Source organism: Somniosus microcephalus, unplaced genomic scaffold, assembly GCF_052327205.1.
Source record: "Somniosus microcephalus isolate GS21.2 unplaced genomic scaffold, FLI_Smic_1.0 unresolved_chr2, whole genome shotgun sequence".
NCBI lineage: Eukaryota > Metazoa > Chordata > Chondrichthyes > Squaliformes > Somniosidae > Somniosus > Somniosus microcephalus.
The window spans coordinates 81,877,704-81,891,816 of NW_028225180.1; the positions used below are offsets into that span (position 1 = coordinate 81,877,704).

General features: G+C 53.8%; 1 protein-coding gene across 1 annotated transcript in view; it reads left to right on the top strand.

The window, feature by feature from the left end:
• The window catches only part of sart1 (spliceosome associated factor 1, recruiter of U4/U6.U5 tri-snRNP), a 31,012-nt gene extending 21,430 nt beyond the window's left edge, over positions 1-9,582 (top strand). Inside the window, exons 13-20 of the mRNA XM_085976199.1 lie at positions 1,291-1,461; positions 2,414-2,524; positions 3,800-3,887; positions 4,999-5,089; positions 7,523-7,658; positions 8,802-8,891; positions 9,303-9,424; positions 9,515-9,582. Coding sequence (XP_085832325.1) covers positions 1,291-1,461; positions 2,414-2,524; positions 3,800-3,887; positions 4,999-5,089; positions 7,523-7,658; positions 8,802-8,891; positions 9,303-9,424; positions 9,515-9,533 — 828 coding nt within the window. The 3' untranslated portion in view covers positions 9,534-9,582. The remainder of the gene's footprint in view (positions 1-1,290; positions 1,462-2,413; positions 2,525-3,799; positions 3,888-4,998; positions 5,090-7,522; positions 7,659-8,801; positions 8,892-9,302; positions 9,425-9,514) is intronic.
• The last annotated feature ends 4,531 nt before the right edge of the window (positions 9,583-14,113 follow it).

The window sequence follows — 14,113 nt, forward strand, 5'->3', positions numbered from 1 at the left end:
GAGGATGCCGAGAAACTCCAGTTTGATTTGGACAGGTTGGGTGATTGGGCAGATGCAATATAATGTGGATAAATGTGAGGTTATCCACTTTGGTGGCAAAAACAGGAAGGCAGATTATCTGAATGGCAATAGATTGAGAGAAGGGGAAGTGCAACGAGACTTGGGTGTCCTTGTGCACCAGTCGCTGAAGGGAAGCATGCAGGTGCAGCAGGCGGTTAAGAAGGCAAATGTTGGCCTTCGTAGCGAGAGGGTTTGAGTACAAGAACAAGGATGTCTTGCTGCAGTTGTACAGGGTCTTGGTGAGACCACACCTTGAGTATTGTGTGCCGTTTTGGTCGCCTTATCTGAGGAAGGATGTTCTTGCCATGGAAGGAGTGCAGCGAAGATTCACCAGGCTGATACCTGGGATGGCAGGAATGATGTATGAGGAGAGATTGGGTCGATTGGGCTTATATTCTCTAGAGTTTAGAAGAATGAGAGGGGATCTCATTGAAACTTATAAAATTCTAACAGGACTAGACAGACTAGATGCAGGAAGGATGTTCCCGATGGCGGGGGAGTCCAGAACCAGGGGTCACAGTCCAAGGATAAGGGGTAAGCCATTTAGGACAGAGATGAGGAGGAATTTCTTCACCCAGAGAGTGGTGAACCTGTGGAATTCTCTACCACAGAAGGCAGTGGAGGCCAATTCATTAAATATATTCAAGAAGGAGTTCGATATATTTCTCAAGGCTAAAGGGATCAAGGGGTATGGGGAGAAAGCAGGGACAGGGTACTGAATTTGGATGATCAGCCATGATCGCATTGAATGGTGGAGCAGGCTCGAGGGGCCGAATGGCCTACTCCTGCTCCTATCTTCTATGTTTCTATGTCTTGTTCCGGGTGGGGGGTGTTCCGAGCGGGGTCTCCCTGGGGGGGTGTTCCGAGTGGGGTGTCCCGGGGGGGGGGGGGGTGGTTCCGAGCAGGGTCTCCCGGTGGGGGGGGGGGTGTTCTGAGCGGGGTCTCGTTTGGGGGGGGGGGGTTCCGAGCAGGGTCTCCCGGTGGGGGGGGTGTTCTGAGCGGGGTCTCGTGGGGGGGGGGTGTTCCGAGTGGGGTGTCCCGGCGGGGGGGGGGGGTCCGAGCGGGGTCTCCCGGGGGGGGTGTTCCGGGCGGGTTCTCCCGGGGTTGGGGGGGGGGTTCCGAGCGGGGGTGTCCCGGGGCGGTGTTCCGAGCGGGGGGAACTCAGCTCGTGAGATTGGTCGCACGCATTTTTATTTTTTTTTAAGGTTTTTTTTCCTCCCAAATGCCCAGGTTGTCGACATCGTGAAGAAGCTGAAATCCGAACGCAAAGACGAGGATGAGGACGACTTGGAGAGGAAGGGGGTGATAGTCTTCAACGCCACCTCGGAATTCTGCCGGACACTCGGAGAGATCCCGACCTACGGACTGGCCGGGAACCGGGAGGAGCAGGAAGAGCTGCTCGTGAGTGTTGGCATGCAACAGCCATCAGACAGAGGGGGGAGACACTTGATATCCGTGCTGCCCCATGGCCAGTTCCGTCTCTGCACTCTCTCTCTCTCTCTCTCCCGTCTCAAACCAATACCTTCGCTAACTCCTCCTGCCCTCCCTGGCTCGGCCACTCTCCCCCTATTCCTACTGCTCCAAAAGTGTTCTATAAATGTTCCTTTGTGACTGTGGTTCATCTAGATGTGGGCATCGCTGGCAAGGCTGCCATTAATTGCCCAGTGGGCATTGCTGGCTAGTCGGGCATTAATTGCCTCTTTGCCCTCAAAGTTGGGGATGAGCCGCCGCCTTGAACCACTGCTGTTAGTTAGGGAGTCGTTGGATTTTGATCCAGTGACGATGAAGGAATGGCTAATGTGTTTCCAATTCAGGGTAATGTCAATCCGATGGGAACTTGCAGATGACATTCCCACACCACTGCTGTTCTTGTCAAGTAAACTGCTTTGTCCTGGATGGTGTCGAGCTTCTTGAGTGTTGCTGTGGCTGCACTCATCCAGGCAAGTGGAGAGTATTCCATCACACTCCTGTACTCGCACTGGGAGTGTTTCATGGGACAGTGTAGAGGGAGCTTTACTCTGTATCTAACCCTTGCTGTAACTGCCCTGGGAGTGTTTGATGGGACAGTGTAGAGGGAGCTTTAATCTGTATCTAACCCGTGCTGTACCTGCCCTGGGAGTGTTTGATGGGACAGTGTAGAGGGAGCTTTAATCTGTATCTAACCCGTGCTGTACCTGTCCTGGGAGTGTTTGATGGGACAGTGTAGAGGGAGCTTTACTCTGTATCTAACCCGTGCTGTACCTGCCCTGGGAGTGTGTTAACGGGACAGTGTAGAATGAGCAGAGCTGAGGACGGTTCCATGCGGTCTCGGGCCGATGCTGATGTACGTGTTGTTTGTTCGGCCTCTCTGCAGGACTTTGAGGTGGAGAACAAGGAGTTATCGGACGGCGAGATGGAGCTGGACAGGGATGAGACGGTGGGCTGGAGCACCGTGAACCTGGACGAGGAGAAGAAGCAGCCTGAGGTGAGGCTGTACCGTTTCCCTTATCGGGATGTGGGGTTGGCGGGAGGTTGTCAAAGGTCGGCTGGTGAGGCCTTCCCATCTCTGGACCTGCTTTACCACTGTCGCCCTGTCCCGGTGTCCAATTCTGGGCACCGCACTTTAGAAAGGATGTCAAGGCCTTGGAGAGGGTGTGGAGCAGATTGACTAGAATGGTTCCAGGGATGAGGGACTTCAGTTATGTGGAGAGACTGGAGAAGCTGGGTGAGATGAAGTATGGTAGGAGGAGGCTCGTGTGGAGCATAAACACCGACATAGTCTTTTTATTAGGTGCCAGCTGTGGCTCAGTGGGTAGCACACTCACCTCTGAGTCAGAAGGTTGTGGGTTCAAGTCCCACTCCAGGGACTTGAGCACAAAAATCTAGGCTGACACTCCCAGTGCAGTGCTGAGGGAGTGCCGCACTGTCGGAGGGGCGGTACTGAGGGCGCGCCGCACTGTCGGAGGGGCAGTACTGAGGGAGCGCCGCACTGTCGGAGGGGCAGTACTGAGGGAGCGCCACACTGTCGGAGGGGCAGTACTGAGGGTGCGCCGCACTGTCGGAGGGGCAGTACTGAGGGAGCGCCGCACTGTCGGAGGGGCAGTACTGAGGGAGCGCCACACTGTCGGAGGGGCAGTGCTGAGGGAGCGCCGCACTGTCGGAGGGGCGGTACTGAGGGAGCGCCGCACTGTCGGAGGGGCGGTACTGAGGGAGCGCCGCACTGTCGGAGGGGCGGTACTGAGGGAGCGCCGCACTGTCGGAGGGGCAGTGCTGAGGGAGCGCCGCACTGTCGGAGGGGCAGTGCTGAGGGAGCGCCGCACTGTCGGAGGGGCAGTGCTGAGGGAGCGCCGCACTGTCGGCGGGGCAGTACTGAGGGAGCGTCGCACTGTCGGAGGGGCGGTACTGAGGGAGCGCTGCACTGTCAGAGGGGCAGTATGGAGGGGATGCCGTCTTTCAGATGAGACGTTAAACCGAGGCCCCATCTGCGCTCTCAGGTGGACGTAAAGGATCCCTGATCATTATCACGTTGCTGTTTGTGGGATCTTGCTGTGCGCAAATTGTTTGCCTCGTTTCCCACAGTGCAGCACTTCAACAAAAAAAAAGTACTTAATTGGCTGCAAAGCGCTTCAGGGCATCCTGAGGTTGTGGAAGGTGCTGTATAAATGCAAGTCTTTTATATTTTACGTTTCACCGTGTTACTGATCCACTGTCTTTCTTCCTCCCCCCCGCCCCCCCCCAACCCCCAAATCCCTCCTCTTAGTTCTTGGCCACGTCCACGACCATCCTGGATGAAGAGCCCATTGTGAACTGTGGGCTGGCCGCCGCATTGCACCTCTGCAGAAACAAAGGCAGGTTAACCCAACACTCAGCCGCGCCCTCGGAATATCCTCGCTTGCAAAATACTGCGGATGCTGGAAATCCGAAATAACAACCGAAGACGCTGGAAAAACTCAGCAGGCCAGGCAGCATCCATGGAGAGAGAAATAGAGTCAATGTTTTGGGTCGAAACCTTTCTGAAGAAAGGTTAGACCCGAAACGTTGACTCTATTTCTCTCTCCACGGATGTTGCCTGGCCTGCTGAGTTTTTCCAGCGTCTTCTGTTGTTACCTCTGAATAAATATCCTGCCTTGCGATCCCGGGAGAGCGAGCTCTCCGTATGTAGAAGGACAGCCCAGTGTAGCACTGAGCTGTGTACACAAGCTCAATGTAATCCTCAGTAACGTGGAGAAACTGGGATTGTTCTCCTTAGAGCAGAGAAGGTTAAGGGGAGATTTAATAGAGGCGTTCAAAATCATGAGGGGTTTCGATGGAGTAAATCCGGAGAAAGTGTTTCCCGTGGCAGGAGGGTCGGTAACCAGAGGACACAGATTGAAGATAATCGGTAAAAGAACCAGAGGGGGAGATGAGGAGACTGTTTTTACGCAGCGAGTTGTTGTGATCTGGAACGCGCTGCCTGAAAGGGCGGTGGGAGCAGATTCAATAGTAACTTTCAGAAGGGAATTGGGTAAATACTTGACAAGGAAAGATTTGCAGGGCTGTGGGGAAAGAGCGAAGGGGGGAGTGGGACTAATTAGCTCTTTCAAAGGGCCGGCACAGGCACGATGGGCCAAATGGCCGCCTCCTGTGCCGCATGATGGTACAAAATCAGGGAAGTGTCGGGCTCCATGCCGCGCCCCCCCCCCCCCCCCCCCCCCAGCTTGTGCTGTCATTGCCAGGTGCTGGAGAGTTTACGAAAACGGTGAAGGCACGATTGGCCTTGCCCTGCTGCTCCCGCAGTCGAATAGCTGGCCGCCGCTCAGCACCACACGTGCAGAAGGGGCCACTTGGGTGAGTTATTGAAAGGCTTCCTTCAGCAGAGCAGGGTAGAAGATGTGGTGAGATTTGACGGGCGCAGTGTTAGTAAATGAACTTCTCCCCCCAGCGAGGAGCGCCTGTGACTCCTGCTTCTCTCTGTTTCAGGTCTGCTCGACACCACGATGCAGAAAGTGGCCCGAGTCCGATCATCAGTCAAGACTCTGCCGTCGACAGTTTATGCCATTGAAGACAAGATGTAAGCAACTGACCCACAGGTGGAGCTCCGAGCCTGGGACTGTGCTGTGAGACACAACTCCGAGCCTGGGACAGTGCTGAGAGACACAGCTCCGAGCTAGTGCTGTGAGACACCGCTCCGAGCCTGGGACAGTGCTGTGAGACAGCTCCGAGCCTGGGACAGCACACTGTGGTTTTTTAAAAATTCATTCATGGGTTGTGGGCATCGCTGGTAAGGCCCAGCATTTATTGTCCATCCCTAATTGCCCTCGAGAAGGTGGTGGTGAGCCGCCATCTTGAACCGCTGCAGCCCGTGTGGTGAAGGTGCTCCCACAGCGCTGTTAGGGAGGGAGTTCCAGGATTTTGACCCAGCGACGATGAAGGAACGGCCGATATATTTCCAAGTCAGGATGGCGTGTGTGACTTGGAGGGGAACTTGGAGGTGGTGGTGTTCCCATGCGCCTGCTGCCCTTGTCCTTTTAGGTGGAAGAGGTTGTGGGTTTGGGAGGTGCTGCCGAAGAAGCCTTGGCGAGTTGCTGCAGTGCATCTTGTAGATGGTACACACTGCAGCCATGGTGCGCCGGTGGTGGAGGGAGTGAATGTTTAAGGTGGCGGATGGGGTGCCAATCAAGCGGGCTGCCTTGTCCTGGATGGTGTCGAGCTTCTTGTGTTGTTGGAGCCACACTCATCCAGGCAAGTGGAGAGTATTCCATCACGCTCCTTATTTGTGCCTTGTAGATGGTGGAAAGACTTTGGGGAGTCAGGAGGTGAGACACTCGCCGCAGAATACCCAGCCTCTGACCTGCTCTTGTTACCACAGTATTTATGTGGCTGGTCTAGTTGAGCTTCTAGTCAATGGTGACCCCCAGGATGTTGATGGTGGGGGATTCGGCGATGGTAATGCCATTGAAAGTCATGGGGAGGTGGTTAGACTCTTTTGTTGGAACAAATGTAATTTAATGAGCCATTAAACCACCGCCCAGCAATACAACAGCTGGTACAAGTTCAACACGTGTCCCTGGTCCGGGCAGTCCAGCTGGTAGTGGGATCGGGAAACCAACTCCCGACTCGGCCCCGTGCCCTACCTCTGGCTGATTGTCAGCCCAAAATAATGAGGAACACCAACATTCTTCTCCTAGGCCCTGTACCCGGAGGAACACCAACATTCTTCTCCTGGGCCCTGTACCCGGAGGAACACCAACATTCTTCTCCTGGGCCCTGTACCCGGAGGAACACCAACCACCTTCTCCTGGGCCCTGTACCCGGTTGAACATCAACCACCTTCTCCTGGGCCCTGTACCCGGAGGAACATCAACCACCTTCTCCTGGGCCCTGTACCCGGAGGAACACCAACCACCACCTCCTGGGCCCTGTACCCGGAGGAACACCAACCACCTTCTCCTGGGCCCTGTACCCGGAGGAACACCAACCACCTTCTCCTGGGCCCTGTACCCGGAGGAACACCAACCACCTCCTGGGCCCTGTACCCGGAGGAACACCAACCACCTTCTCCTGGGCCCTGTACCCGGAGGAACACCAACCACCTCCTGGGCCCTGTACCCGGAGGAACACCAACCACCTCCTGGGCCCTGTACCCGGAGGAACACCAACCACCACCTCCTGGGCCCTGTACCCGGAGGAACACCAACCACCTCCTGGGCCCTGTACCCGGAGGAACACCAACCACCTTCTCCTGGGCCCTGTACCCGGAGGAACACCAACCACCTTCTCCTGGGCCCTGTACCCGGAGGAACACCAACCACCTTCTCCTGGGCCCTGTACCCGGAGGAACACCAACCACCTCCTGGGCCCTGTACCCGGAGGAACACCAACCACCTCCTGGGCCCTGTACCCGGAGGAACACCAACCACCACCTCCTGGGCCCTGTACCCGGAGGAACACCAACCACCTTCTATAATAGCAAAATACTGCGGATGCTGGAAATCTGAAATAACAGAAAATGCTGGAACTACTCAGCAGGCCAGGCAGCATTCGTGGAGAGAGAAACAGAGTTAACGTTTCAGGTCTGGGACCCTTCATCAGAACTGGAAAAAGCTGGAGATGTAACATATTAAGCAGGTGCTGAGACAGGGGGGGTTTAGGAGGGGAGGAAGGAATTGAAAGAACATACTGTGAAAATGTTGCAAATGGGAATGGCAAAATCATACAGCATGAAAAATGGGGGCAGGGATAATTATCTGAAATTGTTGAACTCAATGTTGAGTCCGGCAGGCTGTAAAGTGCCCAATCGAAAGATGAGGTGCTGTTCCTCGAGCTTACGTTGAGCTTCATTAGAACAATGTAATAGGCCGAGGACGGAGAGATCAGAGTGGGAGTGAAGCGGAGAATTAAAGTGACAGGCGACCGGAAGCTCTGTACCCGTGGAACCGTCGGTTTAGTGTGTGATGCCTCACCGAGCCAGCGCTTGATTCTAACTGCGGTGCGCTTGATGCAGGTTGATAGACGACAAGTACAGCAGGAGGGAGGAGTATCGCGGCTTCACGCAGGAGTTCAAGGAGAAGGAAGGGTACCGGCCAGACGTGAAGATCGATTACGTGGACGAGTCTGGGAGGAGGCTGACTCCAAAAGAGGTAAGGGGATGAAAATTGCAATCTGCAGCTCGTTGCAGTGGTTTAAAAAACAAACTCTACCCCACATCTGGGCTGACGCTGCCGGTGCAGTACTGAGGGAGTACTGCACTGTCGGAGGCCCTGTCTGCTCTCTCAGGTGGATACAAGACCCACAGCTACTATTGGGAGAAGAGCAGGGGGAGTTCTCCCCGGTGTCCTGGGGCCAATATTTATCCCTCAACCAACATCACTTAAACTGATGATCTGGTCATTATCACATTGCTGTTTGTGGGAGCTTGCTGTGCACAAATTGGCTGCCGCGTTTCCCACATTACAACAGTGACCACACTTCAAAAGTACTTCATTGGCTGTGAAGCGCTTTGGGACGTCCTGAGGTGGTGAAAGGTGCTGGAGAAATGGGAGTCTTTCTTTTCCAATGGACCCAGTCTAGGTTTTGTTGAGCTCCCTGTTCGGTTGATTATATTGTTGCAGGTTTAAGCTCCTATTTTTCTCTCTCCCTCTGCTGCAGGAACCCTGTTCTGGGTCTGCACTGCGTTGTGTAACATGCACCCGCTTTAAAACAATAATAATTCTGGGATCTGGGCATCGCTGGCGAGGCCAGCATTTATTGCCCATCCCTAATTGCCCTTGAGAAGGTGGTGGTGAGCCGCTGCCTTGAACCGCTGCAGTCCGTGTGGTGAAGGTGCTCCCACAGTGCCGTTAGGGAGGGAGTTCCAGGATTTTGACCCAGCGACGATGAAGGAACGGCCGATATATTTCTAAGTCAGGGATGGTGTGTGACTTGGAGGGGAACTTGGAGGGGGTGGTGTTCCCATGCGCCTGCTGCCCTCGTCCTTCTAGGTGGAAGAGGTCGCGGGTTTGGGAGGTGCTGCCGAAGAAGCCTTGGCGAGTTGCTGCAGTGCATCTTGTAGATGGTCCACACTGCAGCCACGGCGCGCCGGTGGTGGAGGGAGTGCCAATCAAGCGGGCTGGATGGTGGGGTCAAGGAAAATGGAGGGGAGGAGAGTTTGGGTGGGGAGGGGGGAATCTTTCCCAAGCCTTTCCTGTTCCTTGCGATTCTCCCGTGTGAGCGTGGGTGAGGCCCGATTGCCGGATCTGCTATGCACGCTCTGTAACTAACAGTCGCCATTTTGCTAAAACCAGGCCTTCAGACAACTGTCCCACCGCTTCCACGGGAAAGGATCTGGCAAGATGAAAACTGAAAAGCGTATGAAGAAACTGGAAGAGGAGCATGTGAGTTGCACTTTCCCTTTCCTGTGTCGCGGCCACCTTCCACCTCTCCCGCCCTTGCGGCCCTCCCCCACCGCCAAGCCTCTGAACCCCGTCTCGTCTGCCCCACCCGCCCCACTAGCCTTGGCTGCACTCCACTAGCCAGTGGCTGCTCTTCAACATCCGAGCCGGGGCAAACCGGTCAGCTGGTTATTCGGCCGTGGGGGGCATCGCAGCTGACCGAGAGCTCTGACGCCCAGGTACTTTTCACCGGGGCCACTGAGCAGGAACTGTGGCCAGCCCTCGGGAGAAAGCTGGGGCGGGACAAGCCCAGCAGGAGGGAGGGGTGGGTGGGGGGGGCGCAGACAGTAAAACCCATCTGTCTGTTGGCCTTGTTGTGACTGTGTGTGTCTCTCTGTTTCGTGCTCGCTGCAGCTGCTGAGGAAGATGAGCTCCAGCGATACACCCCTGGGAACCGTGGCCCTACTGCAGGAGAAGCAGAAAGCGCAGAAAACGCCCTACATCGTGCTCAGCGGGAGCGGGAAGAGCATGAACGTGTAAGTGAGGCGTGCCAGCCTGGGTTCGGTTGGGGGGGCGGTTTATGTCTGTCGAGCCTGTGTTTAAAGTCTCTCTCTTTCTCTTTACAGAAACACGATCACCAAGTGAAACTTGTTGAGCAAGCACTGACCGTTGAAAGTGGGATCAGGGGAGGGGATTGGTCGCCGGGCACATTTGCCCGTTTTGTGAGTTGGTTTACACTGTCTCTTTGCTTTCCTTCTGTAAATTAATAAAAAGACGGCTTCCTTTTTTTTCCTAAACCTCTTGAGTGGCTCGGTGCATGATGTGGAACGGATATAATCTCCCACTCCCCGGGGGGGACAGGGCAGGGCGGTGCCGTGCGTTGTTCTCGCCGAGCTGCAGACTTTTCTGTTGGTAATGATGCGGAGAGCTTAGAGAATTCCTGTTCCTCCGTGTTCAGTAGGGTCTCTCCGGTGGAACTCCGCATGCGTCTCTCTCCTCCCCTCCCCCGCCCTCCTTCCTCCCCCGCCCTCCTTCCTTCCCCGACCTCCCTCCTTCCTCCCCCGCCCTCCTTCCTCCCCTCCCCCCTTCCTCCCTCCCCTCCCCCCTTCCTCCCCCGCCCTCCTTCCTTCCCCTTCCCCGCCCTCCTTCCCCTTCCCCGCCCTCCTTCCTTCCCCTTCCCCGCCCTCCTTCCTTCCCCGCCCTCCTTCCTTCCCCTTCCCCGCCCTCCGACTCTCCAACAGCAAGATGGAAGCCACCCTCCATTCCATTTCCCCCCCTTTCCAGTTATTTGCTTAAAGGCTGAATCAGACATGGCATAACCTCAGTATGCCATTTTCATCTGTGATCTAAACTTCAAAGCCACATCCAATCCACCTTCAAGACTCTTTCCATTCATCTCGTCTATGCCACTACCTATAAGCCAGTCCCACTGACACTTACCAATGCATTTCTGCAACACTCTCCTTGCCAGGCTCCTGAACTCCATTCAATTCAGAATTCTGCAGCGAGTATCCTATCCCATACCAAGTCTCGCACACCTATTATCCCAGTCTTTGCCCACCTCCATGTACCCAAGCAATTAGACTTCAGAATTCTTAACCTCAAACCTCCTGGCCTCACTCCATCCGATTTTTGCAATCTACATCCTTTTTCCCATTACACACCCTCCACTCTCCCAGCTGCACTCTGTATCCAACCCCTTGCTGGCAGAGCCTTCACCCACCACACCCTCCACTCTCCCAGCTGCAATCTGTATCCAACCCCTTGCTGGCAGAGCCTTCACCCACCACACCCTCCACTCTCCCAGCTGCACTCTGTATCCAACCCCTTGCTGGCAGAGCCTTCACCCACCACACCCTCCACTCTCCCAGCTGCAATCTGTATCCAACCCCTTGCTGGCAGAGCCTTCACCCACCACACCCTCCACTCTCCCAGCTGCAATCTGTATCCAACCCCTTGCTGGCAGAGCCTTCACCCTCCACTCTCCCAGCTGCAATCTGTATCCAACCCCTTGCTGGCAGAGCCTTCACCCACCACACCCTCCACTCTCCCAGCTGCACTCTGTATCCAACCCCTTGCTGGCAGAGCCTTCACCCACCACACCCTCCACTCTCCCAGCTGCACTCTGTATCCAACCCCTTGCTGGCAGAGCCTTCACCCTCCACTCTCCCAGCTGCAATCTGTATCCAACCCCTTGCTGGCAGAGCCTTCACCCACCACACCCTCCACTCTCCCAGCTGCACTCTGTATCCAACCCCTTGCTGGCAGAGCCTTCACCCTCCACTCTCCCAGCTGCAATCTGTATCCAACCCCTTGCTGGCAGAGCCTTCACCCACCACACCCTCCACTCTCCCAGCTGCACTCTGTATCCAACCCCTTGCTGGCAGAGCCTTCACCCACCCCACTCTCCCAGCTGCAATCTGTATCCAACCCCTTGCTGGCAGAGCCTTCACCCACCACACCCTCCACTCTCCCAGCTGCAATCTGTATCCAACCCCTTGCTGGCAGAGCCTTCACCCACCACACCCTCCACTCTCCCAGCTGCACTCTGTATCCAACCCCTTGCTGGCAGAGCCTTCACCCACCACACCCTCCACTCTCCCAGCTGCAATCTGTATCCAACCCCTTGCTGGCAGAGCCTTCACCCACCACACCCTCCACTCTCCCAGCTGCACTCTGTATCCAACCCCTTGCTGGCAGAGCCTTCACCCACCACACCCTCCACTCTCCCAGCTGCACTCTGTATCCAACCCCTTGCTGGCAGAGCCTTCACCCACCACACCCTCCACTCTCCCAGCTGCACTCTGTATCCAACCCCTTGCTGGCAGAGCCTTCACCCACCACACCCTCCACTCTCCCAGCTGCACTCTGTATCCAACCCCTTGCTGGCAGAGCCTTCACCCACCACACCCTCCACTCTCCCAGCTGCACTCTGTATCCAACCCCTTGCTGGCAGAGCCTTCACCCTCCACACCCATGCACTCGGGAATAAGCTCAACACCTGCACCTTTCCACCTCTCCCTCATCTTCAAAAACGACCTCTGACTGCACCTACACTCACCTCACGTAGCTTACTTGTCTACTTCTTGCTCCTCACGACATGTATTACGTGAAAGGCTCTATACAGGTCGAAGCTGTTATGAGCAAATCATTAGCCACATTGAAGGACGGCAGAGTATATTTTCAATATGCAGAGAATTGCGTGGAAGGCATGCTTTCAGCTGAAATGCACTCTGCTGGGCAACTCTGACAGCTTACAAGCAAACTACTCAAAACTGGACTTTGCTGGGAGACTTGTCAAAGTGGTCACCATCGCCAACAGGGATGCAGTAACTCTGCTGAGCTCCAATTTCATTGCTAGAATCAACCTAATTGAACCAGATTTTTTTTCCTTCTGCCTATTAACAATCCTAAACATTTCAAACACTGACTAGTCAGCTAATCTGCCTCCTGAATCAGCAACCACAAGTTGTAGGAGATTAAAAAGCCCACTACTCCAAGATGTCACCAGGGAATAGAACAATCATTACCTGTTGGAGCGCTGAGTGACTGACTGTGGGCAGCATTCAAATTCTGAAATTAGATTCGCTTCAGATTAGCATCAAAGAACTGAGCACAAAGGTAAAGGTGGCAGAAGGTCACATTATACAGAACATAGACGGCATGCATATTTAGAAAAATAAATTCAGCACCCTGGAGATCATAGTAAAGTGCCTGGAGATTTACGATGACATGGAAAAGATTTCATTGCTAAAAAAAAAAATGTTATGAAGGCTTTGCAAAGAATGTAGAATCCACCAAACTGCTTTCCTTCAGAAACTCTACCTCGGTTTATTAAACCCTGGGCCATTCTAACAATTAATTCAACAGAGTCGTCGGATTCTTTCATTTCAGACATAAGAACGCCACCACTCCTGACAAGTATACCTGAAAGCCTAATATTCCCCTGAAGTTCAGAAGCAGCGTTTCACTGGGAAGGTTTTCAAATAGTACCAAAATAGACCTGCCACATGTAGATAACTAAGAATGGATTCCGATATCCATTCTGCCTGTTGGAAACATGAGCAAGTCATTCTCAGCTCAAAAATGAGAGGGGTAGGACTCGTGCAGCAAGATGAAGATCTTTATCACTTCAGACATTCAAAATGGACAACTTTAGATCAATCTCAGCAAACACACTGGAACTATTCACTCAGGTACAGCTGGGAAAACTTTTTCCAGTTCTGACGAAGGGTCATCGACCTGAAACGTTAACTCTGTTTCTTTCTCCACAGATGCTGATTTATCCACATTATATTGCATCTGCCCAATCACCCAACCTGTCCAAATCATCCTGTCGTTTCTCGGCATCCTCCTCACAGCACACACGCCCACCCAGCTTTGTGTCGTCTACAAACTTGGAGATATTACATCTAGTTCCCTCGTCTAGATCATTAATATATATTGTGAATAGCTGGGATCCTAGCACCAATCCCTGCGGTACCCCACTAGTCACTGCCTGCCACTCGGAAAAAGACCCGTTTATTCCAACTCTTGCTTCCTGTCTGCCAACCAGTTCTCTATCCAAGTCAGTATCTTACCCCCAATCCCATGTGCTTTAACTTTACACACTGATCTCTTATGCGGGACCTTATCGAAAGCCTTCTGAAAGTCCAAATACACCACATCCACTGGTTCTCCCTTATCTATTCTACCAGTTACGGAGGCGAACCGTCCGGCAAGCTGGAGCTACCGGCAAAAATCAGGAGCCGTTTTTTATTCTTTTTGTTTCTTTGCTTTGTTTGAACAGTCAAGCTGTGCAAGGTCTGTAGCTAAGCAACAGCTTCAGCTAGAGACGCTTGCCGACTGTTTAGAGGCTGTTGCTAAGCAACAGGGTTTGTTTCATCTCCGTATGTTTCAACATTAACTCTGGAGTGTCCGGCAGTTTTGAGGGAACGACAGCAGCTCGGTGCCGGATAGCACAAAGTTTCCTGTACATCCTCAAAAAATTCCAGATTAGTCGAGCACGATTTACCTTTTGTAAATCCATGTTGACTTTGTCCGATCCTGTCACTGTTTTCCAAGTGCTCTGCTATTACATCTTTCATAATGGACTCTAGCATTTTCCCCACTACCAATGTCAGGCTTACCAGTCTATAATTCCCCGTTTTCTCTCTACCACCTTTTTTAAATAGTAGGGTTACATTAGCTACCCTCTAATCCATGGGAACTGTTCCAGTCTATAA